Genomic DNA, 22,971 nt, shown 5'->3' on the forward strand with positions numbered 1-22,971 from the left:
TTACGAAAAGATTTTGGGTGATTATTGCCCGTAAACAATTCCGCTTGCTTTATGATTATCATTGCCATCAACTGTACGTGGTCTCCATGTTATGTGGTGCTCATGTTCCACTCTAAATGTCACTAAACACTAGGCATGTATTAATTTAATACAGCGCAAATTAAAACCGACTTAACTTGTAGTCTTGCATCTAGTGTTTTGGACGTTACATTTGTTACTTGCACCTCTTCCTTTGCATCATCTACGAAAACCCTCGCCAACTTTTGGATGCTTATTTGCTAACCCTGAAGTTGGAGGGAAACTGCAAATTCGGGGACCTTCATTCCAAGAGAGGGGCATTCTAATTGACTATCAGTTTTTTAAAATATTTTTTAAGGAGGGGAGGAGGGGGGGGGGAATATTTCTAATCGCTAATGGCCACGACAGAATGGTGTGCAGGTCTGACTGCATAAGATGGCCATCAAATGAATCATAAGACCATGAAATGAAGAATAGAATGCAGGTATGGCTGCAAGTTAGGGGTTTAAATTTTAAACTCCGGCATATTTAGTAAAATCCAAAGGATATGCAGTAGTGCACCCTTTTAGTTTAGAGGTTGGAATCCTTTCCCTTTAGTTTAGAGGTTGACCCTGCCAACGCGAAATTTTTGGGTTCGGGTCGAGTTCGGTTCAGTGGATTTTCTGTTATACCCGGATCTCAACTTGACCCATCAATCCGATTTGGACCCGATTGCTACCTCTAGCTGCAAGTTAGGGGTTTAAACTCCAGCATATTTAGTAAAATCCAAAGGATGTGCGGTAGTGCAGCCTTTTAGTTTAGAGGTTGGATATATCCTTTCCCTTTAGTTTCCCTTGCCTCGGTTGAGTCCTCTCCTAAAATAAATTAGAGCAAGAATAGGAGTGAGAGTAAGAGTTGATGATTGATAAAGAATAAATAAAAATAAAAACCACAGAGTGTGCAGCGGATCACGGGCCTTACAGTTTTCATCTGAGACCAGTTTGAGGACAACTTGGTTCTTTTCTAATTTTTTACGTCACAATACTACCCATTTATACCTTGTATAAATTTATTCACGTCATGTCACGACTTATTTATACCTTAACGACAAATTGATTTGAACGGGAATTTGTGAGGCCCTAGATCCTTGTGCAGCATTATCAACCTGAAACCCCTGACGTTCCCAAGTTTAAATAAATCAATGATTCCTTTTTCTTGCTCATTTTCGGCGTTACAGTTCTCTATGATTAGCTAGAGAGAATAAGGTGTCTTTTTGGGGTCAACTAGGTGCGTTAGTTTTGAATCCTCAAGATATCCACTACGTTAGCTACCAGCTAACTAATAGCCAGCATATATGACTGTTGCAAATCTTCCTACTTGTTCACGACAAAAATTTAATATCCCGCTTTATTTAACTTTTGCCGAATGACGATGACGCTGGCAAATCTTCCTATTTCTTCGTGAGAAAATAACTGATCCAAAACAATTGACGAGCATAAATCCACAGTAATAATGATAAAAAATTCATACAATAGACAAAGAAATGTCACTCCATTTATAAATAAAGCTGCGACTACTGTTTAACCAATAGCCGTTGGGCTCTTGGCCAGGGCTTTATGTTCTGTCTGACATACTAGAATTCGAACTTGACTGTCAGATTTGAAAATAAGGAGGGATTAGAGGCGGCATTTTTGGCCAAGGCTTTATGTCTTGCCTAGCAGACCAAAGTTCGATTTTGACTGCTAGGTTTAGGGGCAGGGAGGCAGTAGAGGTGGGGGAGGCGAGGATTAAAGAAAAAAATTTCTACAGCTACTATTTACATACATGGCACAAAGAAGTTGGAGGCTACAAACTTATAAGCACTGAGCAAATTACTTGGGTAGTTATTGAATTTTTTGAATAGTTAAGATTTGACCACTTAATTATTAACAATATATTTTCACCCTCTGAACTATCAAACGTGTAAATTTTGGACCATTCCGTGTAATATTACCGTTAAATCTACCAGATTTAAAAGTCTACATAATTCACGAGAAATACTATTAATAGTTAGAATTGACAAAGTTAACGGTAAAATCAGATGAAATGGATCAAAATTCATACTTTTAATAATCGAGTGGATAAAAACATACTATTAATAATGTATTGATCAAAATTCTACTATTCGAAAAGCTTAGTGGTTATTCTTATTCGGGCAATTTACTCTATAAACGCTGTGCAGCTTTAATAATAAGGGCTGGCAGCAAATTATTACTACTACTGAGATGAGAATAATCCCACGTAGCTACACTATCAAACCAACTTTATAAACCAATAAACTTATGACACGTGGCCTGAGGTGACTAAAATAAACAAACACTCTAATGCATGAGTTAATTTTCTCACAGAAAACTCTTGAATACGCATATTCTACACAGAGAAGCGATTAGCCTATAAATTTACAATATCTTATCCCGAGAGGACAAGTTGAGGATAAGTTTTGGACCAAACTGTTTGCTTTGGATAGAGGGTCTAGTTCTGCCACCGGCTCATCACCCTTGGATATATGCCGAGCGATCATAGATGACTCTCCTACGTAAGGATACCAATTATATCAAGACATTCTGCAAATGCTACAAACTTCTCCTCAATTATATCAACCAATATAGTTGACAGTTTATCAAACAAGATCTTTTTTTTTTTTCTTTCTTTTTGGGTCAAGTTGTCTTCATTAAGATTAATCACCAAGGTTTTGTACTTGGTTAATCATGATATGATATTCACCCATTAGCTTCTTTTCGATGTTAACAAAAGTTTTGCACGCCGACTGCATTAGATTCCCCTTTATGGTTTTACATTTATCTCCAGAATGGTTGGCGTTCATTAATTTAACTAAAGCATGATTACCAAGCATTTTACTTCTTGTCCCCAAGGGAAGAGAAACAAAACAAAACAAAAAGGTAAGACCGGCGATAAAGATAATATTCTTTGCGCTGCTGTTCTTGATCTAGGATAACCCAAATTCCAGAAATATTCGTGCTGTCTATATCTAGTACAACAATGGCTGAGCAGGAATATATGTGACGCAAATTTAATCTTGTGTACGCACTAGAGTTGGCTACGACCGCAGCCTAGAGCCCGACAACTCGTATGTGCTTCGACAATTCCTTGCTAGGCTTGATTCCCTCAAATCAAAATCTAGAATTTACAGTCACCATATAGGATGGTCCATCTGGTAGCGGCAGGTCACTAGCTTTTGCATCCCACAGCTTATTGGCTACAAATTCGCAACGCATGCACATTCATCGTCAATCCAAGTTGATTCAATTGGAAACAACAAATACTTTCTCACAAAAACAAAAGAATGTGTATTCAAATTCGCTGTCGATGATATAAGAACTGCGTTTGGGGATGATTTATAAGAAATTTTATACGCAACTTATGATTTCAGAAGCAGATCTTGATTAATGATAGTGATCAGAATTCGACGCATCCAAAATCTTTATTTTAAAAAGAAATCCATTAATACGGGCAATGTATATGTCGTGCTTACTGGATCATAAGGATGGTTCGAATTTCAAAGCATGACATACGAAATTTTCATAGGATCCGGAGAGTTTGAAAACAAGCACAGTCAAATTCCCCAAATTTCATGACGGGACTGACATAACAATAATCAAACCTGATGCTGTTGAACTGCAACCGTTTTAATCTCTTGCTTTCCAGAAGGCGACGCCCAAGTGCAAATCGTTGCCGCTTTTTGATTCAAATAATAATAACTAGTTACCAAGGGCCTCAAATTCTTGGGTACTTGATTAACAAGGCTAAAAATTTCCGGGGTCACAGCAACAACTTTCAAAAGGCGAATCCATTTTCTGATACTCGTTAGGTATTATCACAAATAAAGTAGTAGTAGTACAAATTTTTTCTTTAGATTTCTTACGACCCATTGGGCAATAGAATTTTGACAACAGTTGGAAGTTTCCTAAAGCGACAAACAGGAAAAAGGAAAAACAAAAAAAAAACAAAAAACAGATAAGATTAGATGGGGCAAGAGGTGTATAGCGTGATCCATTACAAAGGTGAAGCGATCGAGCATGCTTTTCAAACTAGCACATTATTTTCTGGCCCAGAAAATCTTTTGTTTTCGGAAAGTATTTGTACAATAACGACCTCGTGGACTCACCCCAAAAAAAAAAGTTCTTTAATTGTTCAATCAATCAGGTCATTTCTGTCCACATGATCTTAATCTCAATTTGTTTGTTGAAGCGAACAAAACTTGTTCTTGAGCTTTGATGAGAGAAAGACGGTTACTTTTAAGGCGGTCATAAAAATTTAGAATTCAGGGTCATTTCATCACAATAATATCAATTGCCTTAGATTGAAAACTTTCCAGATCATCCGAATTGCATACCGAAGAAAAGATTTTAATGGATCAGTCCCCCAAACATCTAATCTAAGATTAAACAAACATAAAAAAAACAGGATCAAAACTTTTCACACGACGCTTATAGATTTTTCATGAAAATGTCGCTTCCATCAGAAGCCCCGACTAGACGGGAGGCTAATCCAGGACAAACAGGTCCACATGCGTCCTTGAGCATCTGCGCTGTTTGGTGAATATCAATTGCAGCATCACGCAGGCGCGCTGGGTCCAGTCCTCCTCATTTCACAATTAAGGGAGGATGCGATCTACAGTACTTCTCTCTCTCTTTGTTCTTGGTTGGTTCCTTCTTTGTTGTTAACTTGAGGGCCATCAAATTTCATGCATGGCTTTAGATTCAGCCTCTAAGTAGATCCCAAAATATATATATATATATTTTAGGAGACGATATCATATCATGGATAAACACTAACTAGGTGTAGAGTGGTGGTGGTGGAGCAGCACTTAATAAATATATGGTTTATAAGTCGAAAAGGGGGAACAACTGAATATATGGTCTACCGTATGAAATCAAATCAACAATGCAATGCGGTGCGGTGCGGATCATGTAAGTAAATGTACTTCTGGGATAAGACTCGGGACAGGTATCAGCAACCGATATTCAATCCCACTATTTCATGAAAGCAGCAGAGGGAAAGTGAAAGATGTTTTTGTGATAGCTTTCACTCCCGGGAGCAGACAGAAAGCAAAGCCAACCTGTTCTCATTTGTTTTGTATTTCAATTTTCTCCCATAAAGTGATGCCCTCAGAATCTCGCACAAATCTTTCACAGTGGAGAGAGAGAAGGAATTATGGCCATGCCCTACAACATACATACATATTTCGCGGCTCGCATACCAGATTGTAGCTTTTGCACCTTGACAAAATTGATGTCCCTAATTAATGCAGTAAACGATTGTATGTATGGTGGCCATGCCCTTGTACGTATGGTGTCCATGAAACAGTCATATTATTATTATTATTATACTCCAACATTTTTTTTTTCCAAATACGATAACTGTTGTATAATCTAATCTATCCTACACTAAGGGTAGGGGCGGACCTAAGGAGGTCCAACGGTAATTCGAAGGGGACTGAATCATCATCAGATCAAACGATTGCATTACACACCCCCTGAAATTTTTTTTAAGCATTGTCATTTTTAATGTGGCAATTGATGAATCCTTACCTCCTACCCCACCAAGCTTTAATGCTTCGGTGGCGGTTACTCCAACGCAACAACCTGTTTAAATGATTGAGAAAGCATTTACCATTTCGTTTGTGGACCGGACCATCCAATACTACTACTTAAAAGTCACTTAACTTTTGAACTCAAAAAAATAGAAATACTTAAAAGCCACTTACAAATTCCTTCCTTTTGCTCATCATCTTACACTGCTATTTGTCATCCCTCCCACGCTTCCACTTGCCAAATTTTTCCTCAATGTCGTGCGAGGATTTGAACCCTAAAAATTTAGAAAATAGGCGAACCCGAATTATTATTCTACATCACTTACCATTACTCAGTTTTAATCATCATGCACAACCATGACTACATGATTTTAAGTATATCACATGTTCTGTGAGGTCTGGTTCTAAAATATTGATCGACAAGGATAATAGAATTTTTGAAAAATTTAATAAAACCAATAACAAAGCAAAAAAATCACACAGAATTTTACGTGGTTTAATCGAATTGACTTACGTTCATGGACGAAAGGGCAGCAGATTTATTATAACAAAAATAGAGTACAAAATGTTCAACAGTCCAAAGGCTCACTAAGTTGCTCATGAGTCTCCCTAAAACTCACTTGAATTGGTGTTTGTGGCACCATTGCTTGTGGCACTTGGATAGCACATTTAAATTCATTTAAGTCTATCATATTCATAATCACTAAATAATCACTAAAAGAAGAGATTTCTTTATAAAACTCCGAACGTGAAGTGCAAAGGCAAAATCAATGTGTTCTTCAAAGTCTAGAAGTATGCACTCACCTCAGATGCACCAATTAGCAATTACATTCAAATGATTAAATATTTGTTCTCATTATCTCTCATATTCGTATATATATACAGACACTCCACTTGGCAACCCTTTATATCTATCTACACATCATATCACCTTCCCCTCACAGAAACAACAACAACGACATATAGTAGTACTGATAGAGCAGGCAGACACTCATGATCACTCATTCCAAACATCACCACTCCAGCGACAACCACATGCCCGCTTCAGTCCAAGTGAGGAAAGCTGATGTCGTCACCCCATCGGAACCGACCCCTACTCATGTCCTCCGCCTCTCCGCCTTGGACTCCCAGCTCTTCCTCCGCTTCCCCGTCGAATATTTGCTTGTCTACAAGGCCCCCGCCCACGGCTTGGACAGAGCCACAACCACAGCCCGCGTGAAGGCTGCACTAAGTCGAGCTTTGGTTCCATATTATCCTCTGGCAGGAAGAGTCCGTGCTGTGGCCGACGGCCCGGGCCTGGAGGTTGTTTGTAGTGCCCAAGGTGCCATATTCGTTGAAGCATTCTCGGATTGTACGGCGTCGGAGTTTGAGAGAGCTCCGAGGCATTGCAACCAGTGGAGAAAGCTCCTGTCGTCACACGTGGACGAGGTGCTCAAAGGGGCCCCGCCATTGGCCGTGCAGCTGACGTGGCTTTCAGATGGCGCTGCCACCTTGGGTGTGGGATTCAGTCATTGCTTGTGTGATGGCATCGGCAGCGGCGAGTTTCTCAATTCGTTTGCGGAGTTAGCGAGTCGTGCTAAGAGTACAACCGGAGCAAATGAGTTCAAGCCTACACCCGTCTGGGCTCGCCATCTTATGGACCCGAGTCCATTCAGGATCCTGCCTTGTACTGTAAACTCTGCGCTGAGTCACCCCGAGTTCAAGAAAGTCCCCGACTTATGCGGCTTTGCTTCTCGATTTAGTCAAGAACGACTCACCCCTACCTCAGTCACATTCGACAGGAAATGCTTAAACGAGTTAAAGAGATTAGCAATGCGCGCTGGTCGGCTCAGTGAGTCATCGTACACCGCGTTCGAAGTGCTTGCGGCTCATGTCTGGCGGAGTTGGGCCAAATCACTCAACTTGGCTTCCAAGCAGGTGGTAAAGCTTCTCTTCAGCGTCAACATTCGCAACCGAGTCAAGCCGAGTCTACCCAGTGGCTACTACGGCAATGCCTTCGTACTTGGCTGTGCCGAAGTTTGCGTTAAGGACTTGATCGAGAAGGGTCTGAGTCATGCAACGGAGTTGGTGAAAAGAGCTAAAGAGACAGTGGACGACGGGTACGTGAGGGATGTGGTGGAGACGGTGAGCACGAGTCGGGCATGTCCTGACTCGGTGGGGGTGCTGATTATGTCCCAATGGTCAAGGCTGGGGCTAGAGAGGGTTGACTTCGGAATGGGTAGGCCTGTTGAGGTGGGACCGGTCTGCTGTGACAAGTACTGCATATTGTTACCGGTTCATAATCAAAGGGATGCTGTGAAGGTCAATTTAGCGGTCCCCACAAATTCTGTTGACCAATACGTCCATCTTCTTAGGTTAGGAGCAAGAATGCCTGAGGAGTAAGGACCAACTAAGGAGGAAGGGCTGGATCACCGCCTTAGTTGACTATTTGAAGATTCTTTTTTCTTAGATTTCTTAGCGTCGAATCTTATTGATTCTGCCCAAGACGCTGACAGAGATTTCCTCCGATCAATTTAGCTAATAAGGTTAATGACGCGTGCTATCTTGTGCTTAATTGCTACCATGCTTCCTCTCCCTTTTGGGTGGAATGGATCAGAGAAGTCTCATTGACGAAAAATCTTTTAACTATTCCCTTGCCATTTTGATCTATCAATCCAGCTTTCTAGTTCGTCTATCTTGCACTAGTTATTATGTAGATATTAAAAATAAAAATACTGCATGCTGAATGCTTCTAGGTTAAGAATAATGAATAAGTCGGGAGCATGTATCATTAACTGCGAAACTTACAAAAAGGGAAAAGAAAAAAAAAAACTTTTAAATCGGAGCAGATTGTGAGAACATCGACGGTAATTCTGCATCCTACTCTCTATCGCTCCAGCTTGTAGGTTGCATTGCAGATAGAAACTACTTATTCATGGTCTCGTGTTATTCTCTTCCAATTGAATGTGTCAAGTGCCTTGTGTTACCGTCTTTAAGGGCAATTTTAAAATGGAATGCTAATGGCACTGAGAGTCCTTCGACAGTTGTACGTTGCCCATATTTAGCTGAGAGAGGATAGTCGTTTTACTGCTAAAGCTGAACTGTGTTGTTTGTAGTGATATGTACTAAAGCATAAATGTTTCTTGTCACAACTCAGAAGATGAAAGTTACGTCCTCGTTCCTATTCTCCGCCGCTGCCGTAGCCCCTACAGTTCCCGTCTCCTAAATTAAAATACAAGCTAAAGTTCTGCTTTTGTTTCAATCAAGAAAAAGCTTCCCTACATGAAAAGTATCATCCAGAGTTTTCTTTTACCAACATTTGTTGTCAGAAACGAACATCCATGCAACCACTTACAGCATCTTTTTTAACATGTAACGTTTACCAGTACGTGCGAAAGTTTATAACTTGGAGCTATGAAGATATCATGGGCTTTTATTTCCCCATATGATGAGCTTTGAGCTTTTGGAACTCATCGTGTGTATGAATTTCAATGTTTTTAATAATTGAATATCTATGTAGAAAATATAGAAGTAACAATTACCTTCACTCAATCTATCCTTTTCTTCCCCCCCTTGTTAGAGGGACATTTAACATGTATTGTGCAACCAAGAACCAAAATGTCGAGATGTGATGCCGAGTTGAACTTCAGACCAATACCTGCAATACAAAGGGGAGAATTCCTCCCAATGTCGTCATGTCACTCCGATGTTTAAGTCAGTGCTACTCTCGAGTGTAAGCGTGAGAATTATTGCATACCCTTGGGAGAGCAAAATGGCAAAATGGGAGGTATTCACACCGGTGGAGAGAGAGAAGGAGAAGCAAATGATAAAATCTGTAGACTAACTTCATAATTCGAGATAGTTCAGTAATATAAAAAAAAATTAGGTTTGAACTCTAATGTATCAGACAACAACGCCTATCACATCAATCAAATCAAGTCCTCCTATAAAAATCGGATTTAGGCTACAACTCGAAAGCTCAAGTAATCTTGAGGAGTTCATCAGTTGATCGGAGCATGCAATCTAGTGGGTCGGTAGCCGGTGTCTAAGGTTGGCAGTGGTCCCCACATGTATCATATACATGAAGATCATCAGAAAAATAAGCCGAAAGGATGAAATCCTATGTCAACGTAATTGCCCAATCAATTGCAAACCTTCTTTGTCGGTGACGAATAGAATTAATTTGTAATGAAAGTACATAATTAAGCAGTAGTTATTCTCGCTTTCATCATTATCCTCGACGAAGTCGGCCGCAGTACAGTCGGTGTCTCACAAAGTGCAGTTACATTACGAAATTGAGCGAAGGCCCGGCCCTGCTCGGTCCACTTGAAGGACTCTGCATCTCAGTCGTCCCGGAAACAATGTACTGCTGATTCACATGGGCCGTTTACTCATGGCATGGCCCAAGGGTAACATGCTTAAAAGAATGGATTTTGTATTCTGTTCACGAACAAAAGGTTACCCTTTCAAGTTTGCTTAGTTGTATACTTTGTATCTGTAGAGTGCATTCTTAAACGGTTCCACATGTCCTACCGTACCAGATACACAGAGGATTAGTTTTGGTGTCCTTAAAGCGGGCAGCAAAAGGAAAAAAAAAAAGAACCCAAGAATGCAAAATTATATGCAACATAAGCAAAAGTAACTTTTAATAAATTTAGTGGAACGTGTGCGCGTTAATACAAGGTAAAAGTTCACTTAAGACATCATTAACCTTATTAGTAGTCGCAAATTATACTATTCTAAATTAAAATTGACCAAAATCTAGTTAAAAGTAATACGAACGTGATAAAAAAATATTCCAAACTTTTTGTGAGCTCTTTCTTTTCTTTTCTTTTTTTTTTAAAAAACAACTTTAACCATTAGACCAAAGGAGCTCATTGTTTTATAACCTAATGAATTTGTTACTATGTGGAGGTTTTGGTACTAAGCTTTTGACTACTAAAGGATAGGTGGAATTGCGCAATGGATCTTCTGTCACACATCCTGTGCCACTTTTTATTATATTGCTATTTCTCCTACATAAACATCATGTTTTAATTCTTTTTTGTTTCCTTAAAATCCAATAACTATTAATTGAGTACTACACAAAATTTAACAAACTGAAAAAACCAAAATGCATAAAAAATGAGATTTTTTATGAATTTTCTGTTGTATTTTTTAATTTTCTATTATATATTGCTTTTTTGAAGCTACTATATTTATTTTTTACTCAATTAATAGTTATTGGATCTTAAGGAAACAAAAAAGAACTAAAACGTGATGTTTATGTAGGAGAAATAGCAATATAATAAAAAATGGGATAAAAAAGTAGCACAGAGTGTGGGACAGAAGATCCGTTGCGGTGTAATTATCTACCTCGGGCGTGATTGACGGAGCGTGGAAACCAGGTCTACTAGGATTATATTTCAGAAGGAGTAGTTGGGTGGGCGTTGGGCATATGGCGTATGGTCTTAATGTCTATTTGTCCGCATCTCATTCCAAAAGTGGCAACTTGTCACTTGTGTGACTAATAAATAATAATGCCCACCAAACTTCAATCCAAAAGTAGGACTATCATTACGATTTTATGGCCCGAAGATAGATTAGTTATCAATAAATGGTCAAGTCACCCCTAGACAATTAAAAACAAACGTAACGAATCTGTAAACGCTGTGATAATCGGATGTTGCTGAAACCAACATTCTTTGCACGGTCCAAACAATTCAACCCTAGAGATGGGCTGGATCAAGAAAGACGGATCCAGTTCCAATCTCTCAAACCCAAAGTTGGCCCGGGTACAAAAATTGATGAACGTCCATTAAGGGGACAAAAAATTTATTACAGATGCTTTTTTACAATGTCGCAAGGCAAACCCCTTCGCTTTTTTTTATGAGTTTTTCCTTTTCCTTTTGGGGAATAAAAAAGAAAGGAAATGTACATTATACCATTTGGCCAGTGACGGAGGCAGGATTTTTTTTTTGGGGGGGCCAAAATTTTTTCCTAATAAAATTATCTTAATTATTATGTTCAAAATAATTTTCTTCTATTTAAATATATAACATCTAAAACTATCAAATATTAAATTTAATTATAAAGGCATGTCTATTCATAAATATACCGTACAGTCATAACAAAAAAGATACCCTTTGATTAAATATCTTATAACATCACAAACCATCCAATTTGCACATTATGAGAAGATGCTCTCCAATATGTCACCTATGCAATATATATATATAACCTTGTAATATAAATGTAACTATTTTCAATTAAAAAAAGATAAAAGTTATGTTATCATACTTTGAAATTTCAACATCTTTTCTTAGAAGTAAATTGAGCTCTAAGCTCTTTCATAAAACTAAATTCATCTATGATTGAATCACTGCTAAATTTTTCAGCAACCTTCTTTTCTATATACACAGTTAGACAATCATTCAAGAAATTATCTTCCATCTTGTTTTGGAGCTTTGTCTTGATTATTTTCATAATTGAAAATGCCCGCTCTGAAGTTGCAGTTGATACAGGAAGAGTAAGAACAAGTCGAATCAATCTATCAATAACATGATATATCACTGATTTTCTTGTCTTCACCAAGCCTTGACATAACTCATTAATACCAGATAATTCTTGCAATTCAGGATGATTTGGAATGTCGAGCTCAAAATGTTGAAGTTCTATTCTTAGACGTACTAGTTCTTGCTCCATAAACTCATTTGGATAGAACTTCTCTGCAAGTTTACAAATATCATCAATCTTGAACAGCATAAATCCATTTCTAGGATCTAAAGCAGTGCTCAAAATAAGCAATTCCACGGTATGATCCTTAAACCTGCTATGTAACTCTTGCAATTGATAATCAATTGTTGCAAGAAATATATCCACTCGATAATAATGCCCCACACTAATCTCATCATGATGACTTCGAGATCTACCACGTCTTGCAATATATTGAGCATTCATACATGGGATATCAATTTGATGTTGCTCACAAAATAATTTAACTTTCACCAAGAAATCATCCCATCCCGAATCTCGAAAAGTCTTCAGTAGCTTTGTTGTGCTTGAGACAAGATGCATTGCATTCAAAATATCTTGAGATTTATGTTGTAATGCTATATAAAGAAGATGAGTAATTTCCATAATGTCTTTCATAAGATGCAAAGTGAAAACAAACTTAAAGGATAACAACTGATTCAAAGCAAAATTTGCATCTCTACGTTAAGAGTATGAACCTCCATCTACTGCAATGTTACTTAAAACCACACAAGTAGCATTGAACATTTTCAGTAAACTAGAAATAGAATCCAAATGAGAACCCCAACGAGTATCTCCAGTTCGTTTTAAAGTGCCAATTTGATTAAGCTCCCTTCCAGTTTCAAGTTCACCATTAGCAATCTTAGTAGCAACTTCAATTGCTTGAGCCTCCTTTAATTCATCATTACGTTTGTTAGATGCAGTAACAATGTTGATAATGAAAACTAAATTGGAGAAGAATTGGTGAACAGAAGCTACTTCTCTAGAAACTGCAACTAAAGCAAGTTGAAGCCTATGAGCCAAACAATGAATGTAATAGGCATATGGACATTCATGGCAAATTAAAGCTTGCAGGCCATTCCATTCAAAGATGACTAATTCATATATATATATATATATATCAACTCTCATAATATAAACTAAAATTGAAAAAATTTAGGGGGGGCCAATTTTATTTTACACACATATTTACATATTATGAATTAAAATTCTCAAAACTTAGGGGGGGCCATGGCCCCCCTCTGCCCCCTTTGGCTCCGTCATTGCTTTTGGCAGTTATTCATTATATCTATAGACTACTTTTTGTACTATGTTGACTTTTCATTTAAGTAATTGTGACCTTCACAAACAGTCTCATTAAACTTGCAAAATTGGTTCTTCTTCCTACTGTTGTTTCCTTCTCTTACTGTGGCACTATAGCGAACACATTTCATTTGAAAGAAAGGGTGCATCTTATGGAGTTTGGCAATCATCTCATACTTGAAAGAACTTCTCTGTATTTGGCTACATCTTGAAGTTATTGAATGTGATAATTTCATTAGCAAATAGCGGTGGTCTAATCTAGTATTAGCTAAAAATTATGGCCAAACTAATAATGATCAAGGCTCTTCCAAATGCGAGTAGTGAAAGTTTTCCCTTGAGTATATATATATATATATATATATATATATATATATATATATGAAAATCTGAAGCCGTAGACCTACTGCTACATGCTGCCTCATCCGCATACTACGCCTACTGAATAGAGAACTAGGGCGAAAGGTGGAAGGCTGTAGGTTTTACCAAAATCAGACCAAACTGATTTTTGCTGTTCTTTTTTTTTTCTTCTTCTTGTTTTTCTCCCATGGATTCTGGGGCCCAACAACTTCAATTGAACATTTACTGCCCTTATTAGTATTATTATTGCGAGTTCCAAGACAATTGCAGGCTTCCCCCACATGCTGTTTGCTGCCAACACTTCTTCTGCTTTTGTTTTGCCTGCGGACACGTCAGTCTCTCCCATGCAAAACGGCAAACTTGCCTTTTCTTTTGCCCACCGTCGAAATTTTTGAATCTCCAATGCCGGTTGCTGCTTTTGCTTAGCGCCGCGGGATATCGTTTTTGTTGATAACCAGATCTTGCATTTTTCATTCATATTTGTTATTACTATATACCCTTTAAGTTTATGGAATGTCACATATAAAGTTCTTAGCACTGCTTTAAGATATATTGTGGCAAAAAGAATATGGTTCCTTCGGGAGGTTTAACAAAATATCTACCACTTACTGAAAATACCTTTTTTGATTATCATAGACACTTGGTCTTTGCGGCATTCCATTCTTGGCCCAAAAATGTGTAATTTTGTTATGATGGTTCTTTTCAATGATTTTCACAATAGAGGCAACAACAGTTTGGGCTATCATCCTCCTAGCAAGTAGTAACCCTATTTCATATGCTTCGAATCTATTCACTTACTTTTAAAGGGAGTTTAAGGGTTCATCTTCAACATCATATTGGTAAACAGAAGTATTTTTTTATTGTATCTGTGGAGTGATACAGACGCTCTTTTTTTCTTTTTTTTTTTTTAAAAAAATACAGTTGGTTATATGAGGGTTTCAGTTCTCTAGCTAGGCACGCAGAACAAATCTTCGCAAGAATTGCCTTTTCATTTCAGATACTTTTGTGCTTGTATTTATGTTGCAGGATGAACTGGGTAGGGGTTGGTTTTCAGGTACTGACGTCTGGAACCAGAAAAAAAGGAAATGTGAACCAAAACACAACTGTGAAGCAACTGTCATTTAGGAGACCAGCTTGGATTTTTAAAGAAATGGTACGTTGATTCTTAGACTGCAGTTCGTGCAGAGGGAGAAGGAAAAAACCCATTTCTTCATTCTTTTGTTTCTTAACTCAAGAAAGAAATATCTGTGTATTCTTTAGTAAATGGCCTCCTAAAAATCCCAAAATTTCAATAATTTTTTGCACAGAGTTCAGTTATGATATCCCTGCCATAGTGCCACCGTACCGTATAAAAATAGCGAAGTTGAAGCAGTGCGGCTATTTTTGTACGGCACACCCGTGATCCTGCAGGAGCACTGCTGGAAGCTCAACGTTTTACAGGTATACACAGCAAAAAGGGCTTCCGGCATGATGACCATTCTCTGAACCTGATCAAAAAGGGGAAAAGAAAAAGAATCAAATTCCTTGATATTTGCTCTTTCATCTATTTGGGTCCAAACAACCAAGGGCAACTGTGCTTTGAGAATTTCAAAACATATAGACTTTAATTACACCACAGCAATTAGTAAAATTGCAGCTTCATACACCTACCGTATCAAGCAACCCAGAATACCCCTAGCGGGAACCCTCCAACCGACTCAAACTAAAAAGGAGCATCTGAATTCAGCTAGATCGTTTAACGAAGAATACTCGGTCGGCGCATTCCGAGGAAATTTAATGACGGAAAGAGAAAAGGTCGTGTTTGTTGTTCGTTTCCGATGTAGTTATGCATTCTTGGAACAAGACTCCTAGTCCTAAAGCAATTTTATTTCCATTTCCAAGTAATATGTTTTGGTCAAATTTCATTCTCTAAATGCCTGAAAGCATCATCAGGGTTAAAAAAAAAAAAAGATTTTAATCAAGACCCGGAACAAAAGAATTACTGTACATACTCTTTACTTATATCGAAGGCTACGGCATTCTGGCACTGAGTCAAGTACAAGTTTCCCAATCTTTTGACATCTATCCTTGATTACAAATTTGCACTTGCAATCATGGGCATAATAAGATATAAATTTCATGGCTTTCATCGTTTATCGGTTAAATTGAGAAAAATAATTGTCTCGCGGGTTTAGTTTCTTAATTCTTCACCGTCATTTCCTGGTAGCAGCCTCATTTTGTCACATTTCTTTTGAGTTTTGAACGCAGGGTGATAAGTATTCCACCATCCTTCGAATTATACATGCTGTTTTTCGAAATTGCATTGGATTCATATTTCATGTTTTTTTTTATTTACCTCTTTTTTTTAATTATTTTCTGGATTAACGTCTTCTTCTACATGCAGTACATGGGTATACCTGGTCGTGCAAAGGATCGTTTTAACTGTTAGCCTAGAGTTGGGGCGCAATGGAGTTGAATCAAGTTCGATTTTGTTTTGTATCATTCAAATTCGAACTTGAGGTCATGCAAATCAAACTCAATCAAGTTTAGTTTCAACTCAATCGAATTTAATCGAATCTAATCAAGTTTAAAATAGATAAATTTATATATATATAATTTTAAAGAAAGGACAAAATAGACATGTTATACTCATTAATTAAAAATTAAAAATCATATATGTGTGAAATTCAATTGAACTCAATTAGATTGGATGAATTTTCGAGTTCACATATTAGGTTCGAACTCATACAGCAGTTTGAATTGTTCGAACTCAATCAACATAAGTTCAAATTCAAGTTTTGATCAAACAGAATTGCAAACTATTAGATTAAATTCGATTCATTTGCACGTTAGACTAGACTAGAGTCGATTAATCACTTGTCTTCTAATCTTAGGATCACGAACTGGTCTTTTAAGTAGTCATATATCTACTTTACTACGATTCTGAAGAGCTGTCCTAATTCCAGAAGCTCTAGCTGCACGCCACAATTTACAAAGCATGCATGCCCACGGTAACATGCCTCAAAATTTAATACTAGGTAATATTGAATTGGACTTCATATTTTATTGTTTTACCAAAACTCTTTTTTTTTTTTCCATATACAAGATCCCAATATCGATTTCTTTTCCGACATTTCTTTCCTTCCAAAATTCTAGTGTATAAAGGTTCCTTAACGGTGCAGCAATCCCTCTCTTGCTTCATAAGGTACACGTATATAAAGACATTAGTGGCGTTGTATTGTAATACTAGTACCATTCGTTATACGTAGAAAATAGCACCGCCCGGATCCACCATTTGCAGAGGTGTGTGCTGTGGTTGAAAGTTGAAACCAAGCCATCGTAGTCTTCTCTTTCGACTAATTGGGTAAACAGAGCACGAGGTAGCTGGCCACCACAGCACACAGTAGAGACAGCCCACAACCACCACAAGTTTTCCAATCTTTCTTTTTTACTAAGCACTTAAAACTTAGCCCCTTCAGTCCTTAAAAAAGCTTAAACTATGAGCAACTCCACTGCAGACCACCTCACTAGTCACCTTTCACAAGACACAGACCCTACCCTCAATTACTCAATTTCTAACAACGACAACGCCACCGCAGCCGCAGCCAATGCCACCACCACCTCCAGCGGCAGTGACCTCTCTAGTGGTAGCACCAGCAGCAATAACAACAAAAAGGGCAAAGGCAAAGGAGGACCTGACAATAACAAGTTCAGGTATAGAGGAGTGCGACAGCGTAGTTGGGGAAAATGGGTGGCCGAGATCCGGGAGCCACGAAAGCGCACGCGTCGGTGGCTCGGCACCTTCGCCACCGCAGAAGATGCTGCGCGAGCCTATGACCGCGCAGCCATTATCCTCTACGGTTCGAGGGCTCAGCTCAACCTTCAACCCTCATCGGGTACTGGCGGTGAAAGCGGCGGAGCACCCTCTGATCAGTCTTCATCAAGGTCCTCAAATTCATCATCTTCCACGCAAAGCCTACGTCCGCTTCTTCCTCGGCCATCCGGGTTCGGCCTAACTTTCTATTCTGCACCGGCTTCTTTGCCTGTTGCTGGTGGCGTGGTGGCGGGTTATGCTCCGTACGGATATTACCCCACTACCGTACAACAGTACCCTAACATGGTACAATGTCAGCAAAATCTAGCCTTACAAGAGCCACAACCGCAACGTCAGCAACCAGAAGATTACCGTACTAGTACTACTGCTAGAAATCATGATATGAATGTTGTTCTTGGGATTGTTGACTCCAGTAGTTATATCACTACTACGAGCGGTGCAAACCCTAATCATGAGCAGCAACAACAAGAACAACAATATTGTCATAATCCAAGTAAGTTATTGTACGATGAAGTGAACTCGCTCGTAGGGTCAGTTGGGTCTAGCTTGTCTCTTTGTTGCACCCAAACAGGGGCTGCAGCACCTGCACCATCAGTTTCGGAATGCTCAGATCCAACGGTGTCTGGATGCCCCGGATCTCCACCGTTGTGGCCTTTGACTAATGATGATGAATATCCGCCTACTAGTATTTGGGATTATGGCGATCCTTCAGTTTTTGATTTTTGACAAATTCGTTGGACCCGGTTTCTTTGTTCAAGCCCAGGTGTGCAGCCTGCATGCATACTATACCGAAATCAGCTATAAATCTTGCCATTGATGCTGTCTTATGTTATACGTACTAGTAATTGGAAGTTTCGGATTTCAATCGGAAGAAAGCAAGCATTCTGTTGATTGATGTGGTAGAGTTTGTGAAAAACGAGCTACAAGAGTTGCACCAATTGTCGGATGTTTGACAATTGACGTTGGACGACTAATTGGAGGGCTTGAATCTGAGAGTTCTTGACTTCCATTGAGATGAAGAAGCTGATCAAGTGATTATTCTGGGAGAGTTTTTTGAACTGCATGCGTTCATTGGCCTAAAGCTACGTCAGGTAAGCAAGGAGAATTAGGTTCTTTTGTGGTCTTGCTTTGAAAGGAATGACTAGTTGCCATTGCTTGGTTCAGATTTTAGAAGTAGTTATTAGATGCTTCCTGGCTCTTTCACTTGGAAAAATTAAAAAAAGATTGTTGTTGATTTAGTTTTGATCGTTTTTAATTTCCTTTTGTTTGTCTTTTATGTGAATAAATGCCATTTTCTTTGAAAATTGAAATGAGATCTAATGTCGTGTTTTCTCTGGGATGATGAATCTTCATACCAGTTGTTTGATAGACTTCTCTTCTACCAGTTTTTTTTTTCCGTTTTTCTAAAGAAGTTTTTCACGTTATGAAATGAGGGTAACTATGAAGATTCTGTAGAACATTCTATCATGGATCGAGAATTGGGACAAATGTTTTGGACAAATTGCTCATGGAATTAATTTTTATGTCTCTTTTGCATCATTAAATCCCAGAGTTCTCTTTAGTCCTTGGTAGCCTACAAAAATTGGAAGAAAAACTGCGGATGTCTATTGTCTAGTGCATTACATTTTCCTAGTGTTACACGAAATTAAATGAGAAAGAGAAAAGGAAAGAAAATAGATGTTGTGACATTCACTAATTCTATTGACCATCAATTTTCTAAGTTGAATTTGCATAATCTCCCGTTCCTATAAAATTTATGATAGGGGAAAAAACCACAAGGAGTTGGTAAATTTTACTACTAAGAAAACAGATTTCCCAATTGTAAATTGAAGACTGCATGAATGAGAAAATCCTACGTAAAACGAAAAAGAAATAACGAGGAGTGTTGTGTACCAAAAAGAGAGTTGAAAACTTGAAATGTTTTTGCACATTTGTCTCTGATGTGATTTAAATAAAAACATTCCTGCTAACGCTACAATGGAAGAGACAATCTAGATCCAGTCGAATGCTAAAGATGCAGTTAATTAAAATATAAATCAAGCTTTCAGAGTGTCTGAGAGGTATTTTTAAGCAGAAAAAATTTCGTTACCGTTGCTTTTTTTTGTTTCAAAGTTTCACCTCGTAATGGAAAAATGCTGTCATGCTACGGTTGTTGTTTAATCGGCCAATTTAGGCTTAAAGGGTAGGTAACTTATTGATTAGAGGTATTGAACTACCCTACCCCCAATCCTTAATGTTAAAACTTAAGAGTCAGCACCCAGTTTCCTGCTAATTACCAAGGATCAAAGGTAAAATGCGAAAAAATGTTTTTATTTTTCCCCTACTGGGCATTGTTTTTTTCAAAGTTACAAACAAGTATAATATACCTCTTCCAATAGTTACATTTTACTGCATTAGATTTTGAATTAATCTTTCAGTGTATATACTGGCGGGGTATGATGAATCTCATATCATCTGAATTTAAATTTAAACATCAAATTTTGTATGTGTAGCATGTATTTAGATCCGTTAATATATACACTGTCAGTGTATAAAAGATTTACTCTTAGATTTTAAAGATTTGTTGAAAGTTACAAACAAGTATAATAAAACTCTTCCAATAGTTACATTTTATTGCATTAGAATTTAAAGATTGGATTAACTCTACCAAAAACTTCCAAACTTATATGACCTTCTCACTTCGCATCCTAAAATCTTAATTTTAGATATGTCACATTCTAAACTTTTCAAATTTGTCTCTTTCAAATCCAATCAATGACAATTTTAGTAAAATTAATGGTATAGAGAACACAAAAAATTAATAATAATATGCTGGAAATGGTCAAAAGTGTCAGCGTATCATAGTAAAAGTAAAGCATATATTGTCATTAATTTATACCATATTTTATCTCATTAATTTTGCTAATAATAGCAGTGATTGAGAGTATAAATCAATGACAATGTCCTAAAGGCGATCAAAGAAATTGCAATCAGAACAAAATGGTACATTGTCATTAGCTTTCACTATCCTCCTTTATCTCATTAATTTTGCGAATGTAATTATTGGTTGAATTTAAATTGGATAAATTTAAAAGTTTAGAATATAAAGTGTGTAGAAGTAAGAGTTTAGAATGCAAAGTAGAAAAGTGATACATTTTTTTTTTATAGGTGTAAAGTGAAGTTAATACTTAAAGATTTTTTAAAGTTACAAACAAGCATAATAAAACTCTCCTAGTAATTATATTTTATCGCATTAGATTTTAAAGATTTGTGTGAGAGTCTAAAACGTATCCCTAAAATTTTGGGATAAGAAGATAGAATAATTAAACGTACTTTTCTAATTTTATTTCTTGCCTTTTTTTTAAACTTTTGGTGGTCAAGTTGAGGCTAATTAGCTTGGAATTATTTTTTTTTATCTTTTTAAAATAATTATTGTAACAATATTTATCAAATGATGTCTGAGATTAAAAAAAGTAATCAATAAACATGCTCTTCATATAAGTAAAATAATTTTTCAAATAATTACACATACAAACACCCACACAACTTACTTGTGATTACAAAATCAATTACAGAGGTATATAGCCACCGAGGCCAGTTGGCCCTACAAAAATCCAAGGACCTGCAAGCATTAAGACAAGAAAAGGAAAATGAAAACATAGTTGATCCCACCCAAGTCTGATACGAGGATGTCAGGTCACGTCACTCGAGTTTTGGGGCCTGACGTGTTTTAGTGGATTACCCTAGTGAGGCCCAGCCCCAGACCCGACCCAACCCAACCCGTGCGTTAATATTAATGCTTTTGTCATGCAACCGTAGAGGGCCATCGTCCCTTGCTATCTTCACATGCTTCTCAAAAAGCAAACTATTCCGTCTCCCTCTGTTTTAAAATTTCTTTTTCCTAGCATGAAATCCAAAAAACAGAGAGGAAATTTGAATTCAAAATCTCTAATTTTTAGACGTTCTACCTTAATAATTGGATCAAAACGTCCTTGATCCCTCTCCCTCCATCAGATTTTCTCTGATTAACAACCCAACGCGTTCATAAACAATTCTTGCAATTGTTGTACACTTTTTCTACATCTCGTCCTACTAGAGTGAATTTTAAGTAAAATATGATAATGTTAAATTAAATAATGAAGAAAAACATTTTCGTGGGTTCCAAAACTTGGATAGTACACGGCATTCTAATGAAGAGGAGATGGCCATATATTAAGAAGTTGGGCCTGAAATGAACTTTGCATGTCGTCATCTCGCAGAAAAAGTGCCATTGGCCCATTATTGAAACAGACCAAAAAAAAAAAACAGTTTAAAATATCTGAAACTTATAGTTTCTAATTTTATCACTTAAAGAGTAGTTTTTTCTAATTTTAATTATTCTATATAATCAGATTTTATAAAATCTAAAACAACCGATGTAAAGAGGACAAATTTTCAGCTAAAGTTATTTTTTTTTTTTGGGAATTGGGGGGGGGGGGGGTTAAATAGGAAGTACGTAATCAAAAAGTTCTAAAGTTGCTTTGCCAGAAGGACAGCTGCATTGCATTCCCCCAGATTCCTCTGGATTCACGAAAACTCCTAGCAATTCGAAGAAATTGGTCTCTTAGCTTTATAGTAGTGTATTTCCGCTTGGCCTCCTCCTCGGCTCCTCCCAGTCCTACGTCTTCTGTCCGCTCCAACGGCCGCCAAAGCAGAGTCGTCCTTCTCCCTTGTCTCCCGCAGATAAAAATTTGGTGCTCGTCATCTCTTTCCCGAGGCTCTAGAATTTAGGATTTCAAGTTCTTTCTTGAGGTGCTGCTAATTGGCTATGTATCTCAGCAAATTGAATTTGATGGTACATGGTTCCCTTGAAAATTCAAAATTTAAATTTGAATTTAGTATCAAATATAAATAAATATGTGAATAATATTATTTCAAAATATAAATAAATTTAGAATAGTTCAAAATAAAAAAACATGACATTTTCAGCAGCACTATTATATGACAAGAAAGAAAGCCTTAGGCAGCCTTGACTTTGATCATGAAAAGCATAAAACAAGCTACTCATTGGACCTCCTTTTCTGTAATTGTGGTTCGTCAGTTATCGTTGCTTTTTCAAGCAAAGCATCAAAAGCAAAGTGAACCCGCATCATTTTCCTTAAAGATCCCGTTTATGTCATTAATTAATTGTGCGAGCGAGGGAGAAAAATCATTCGTATAGACTTTTCATCTTTCTATTTTTCTATTTCTTTTAGCTCTCTTCGGAGAAGATAATACTACTAATACTCGTGTTTGGATTGTCAAATTATTTCGAATAATATTTCGCTTGTATCATAAATATATTCTTAAATTTATCATTTTTTATTTCACATACATCATATTATAAAAAAATACTACAGTAATTATTTCAAATAATATTTTAAACAATACTCTATCCGAACACAAAATATACAATTGC

General features: G+C 37.4%; 3 protein-coding genes across 3 annotated transcripts; 2 read left to right on the forward strand and 1 right to left on the reverse strand.

The window, feature by feature from the left end:
- The first annotated feature begins 6,526 nt into the window (after positions 1-6,526).
- LOC113762593 (omega-hydroxypalmitate O-feruloyl transferase) lies at positions 6,527-8,256 on the forward strand. The gene has a single exon (XM_027306107.1). The coding sequence runs from the start codon at positions 6,584-6,586 to the stop codon at positions 7,970-7,972; it is 1,389 nt and encodes a 462-aa protein (XP_027161908.1). The 5' UTR covers positions 6,527-6,583; the 3' UTR covers positions 7,973-8,256.
- A 3,376-nt stretch (positions 8,257-11,632) lies between these two features.
- Positions 11,633-15,219, reverse strand: LOC113755331. Its single transcript, XM_027299366.1, has 4 exons — positions 15,131-15,219; positions 12,781-13,094; positions 12,047-12,693; positions 11,633-11,650 (listed from the first exon to the last, which is right to left on the reverse strand). Exons 1-4 carry the CDS (start codon positions 15,217-15,219, stop codon positions 11,633-11,635), a joined length of 1,068 nt encoding a protein of 355 aa, XP_027155167.1.
- A 2,000-nt stretch (positions 15,220-17,219) lies between these two features.
- Positions 17,220-18,281, forward strand: LOC113755341 (ethylene-responsive transcription factor ABI4). The gene has a single exon (XM_027299372.1). It carries the CDS (start codon positions 17,220-17,222, stop codon positions 18,279-18,281), a length of 1,062 nt encoding a protein of 353 aa, XP_027155173.1.
- Positions 18,282-22,971: the final 4,690 nt, after the last annotated feature.

Source organism: Coffea eugenioides, chromosome 2 (genome assembly GCF_003713205.1).
Source record: "Coffea eugenioides isolate CCC68of chromosome 2, Ceug_1.0, whole genome shotgun sequence".
Lineage (NCBI taxonomy): Eukaryota > Viridiplantae > Streptophyta > Magnoliopsida > Gentianales > Rubiaceae > Coffea > Coffea eugenioides.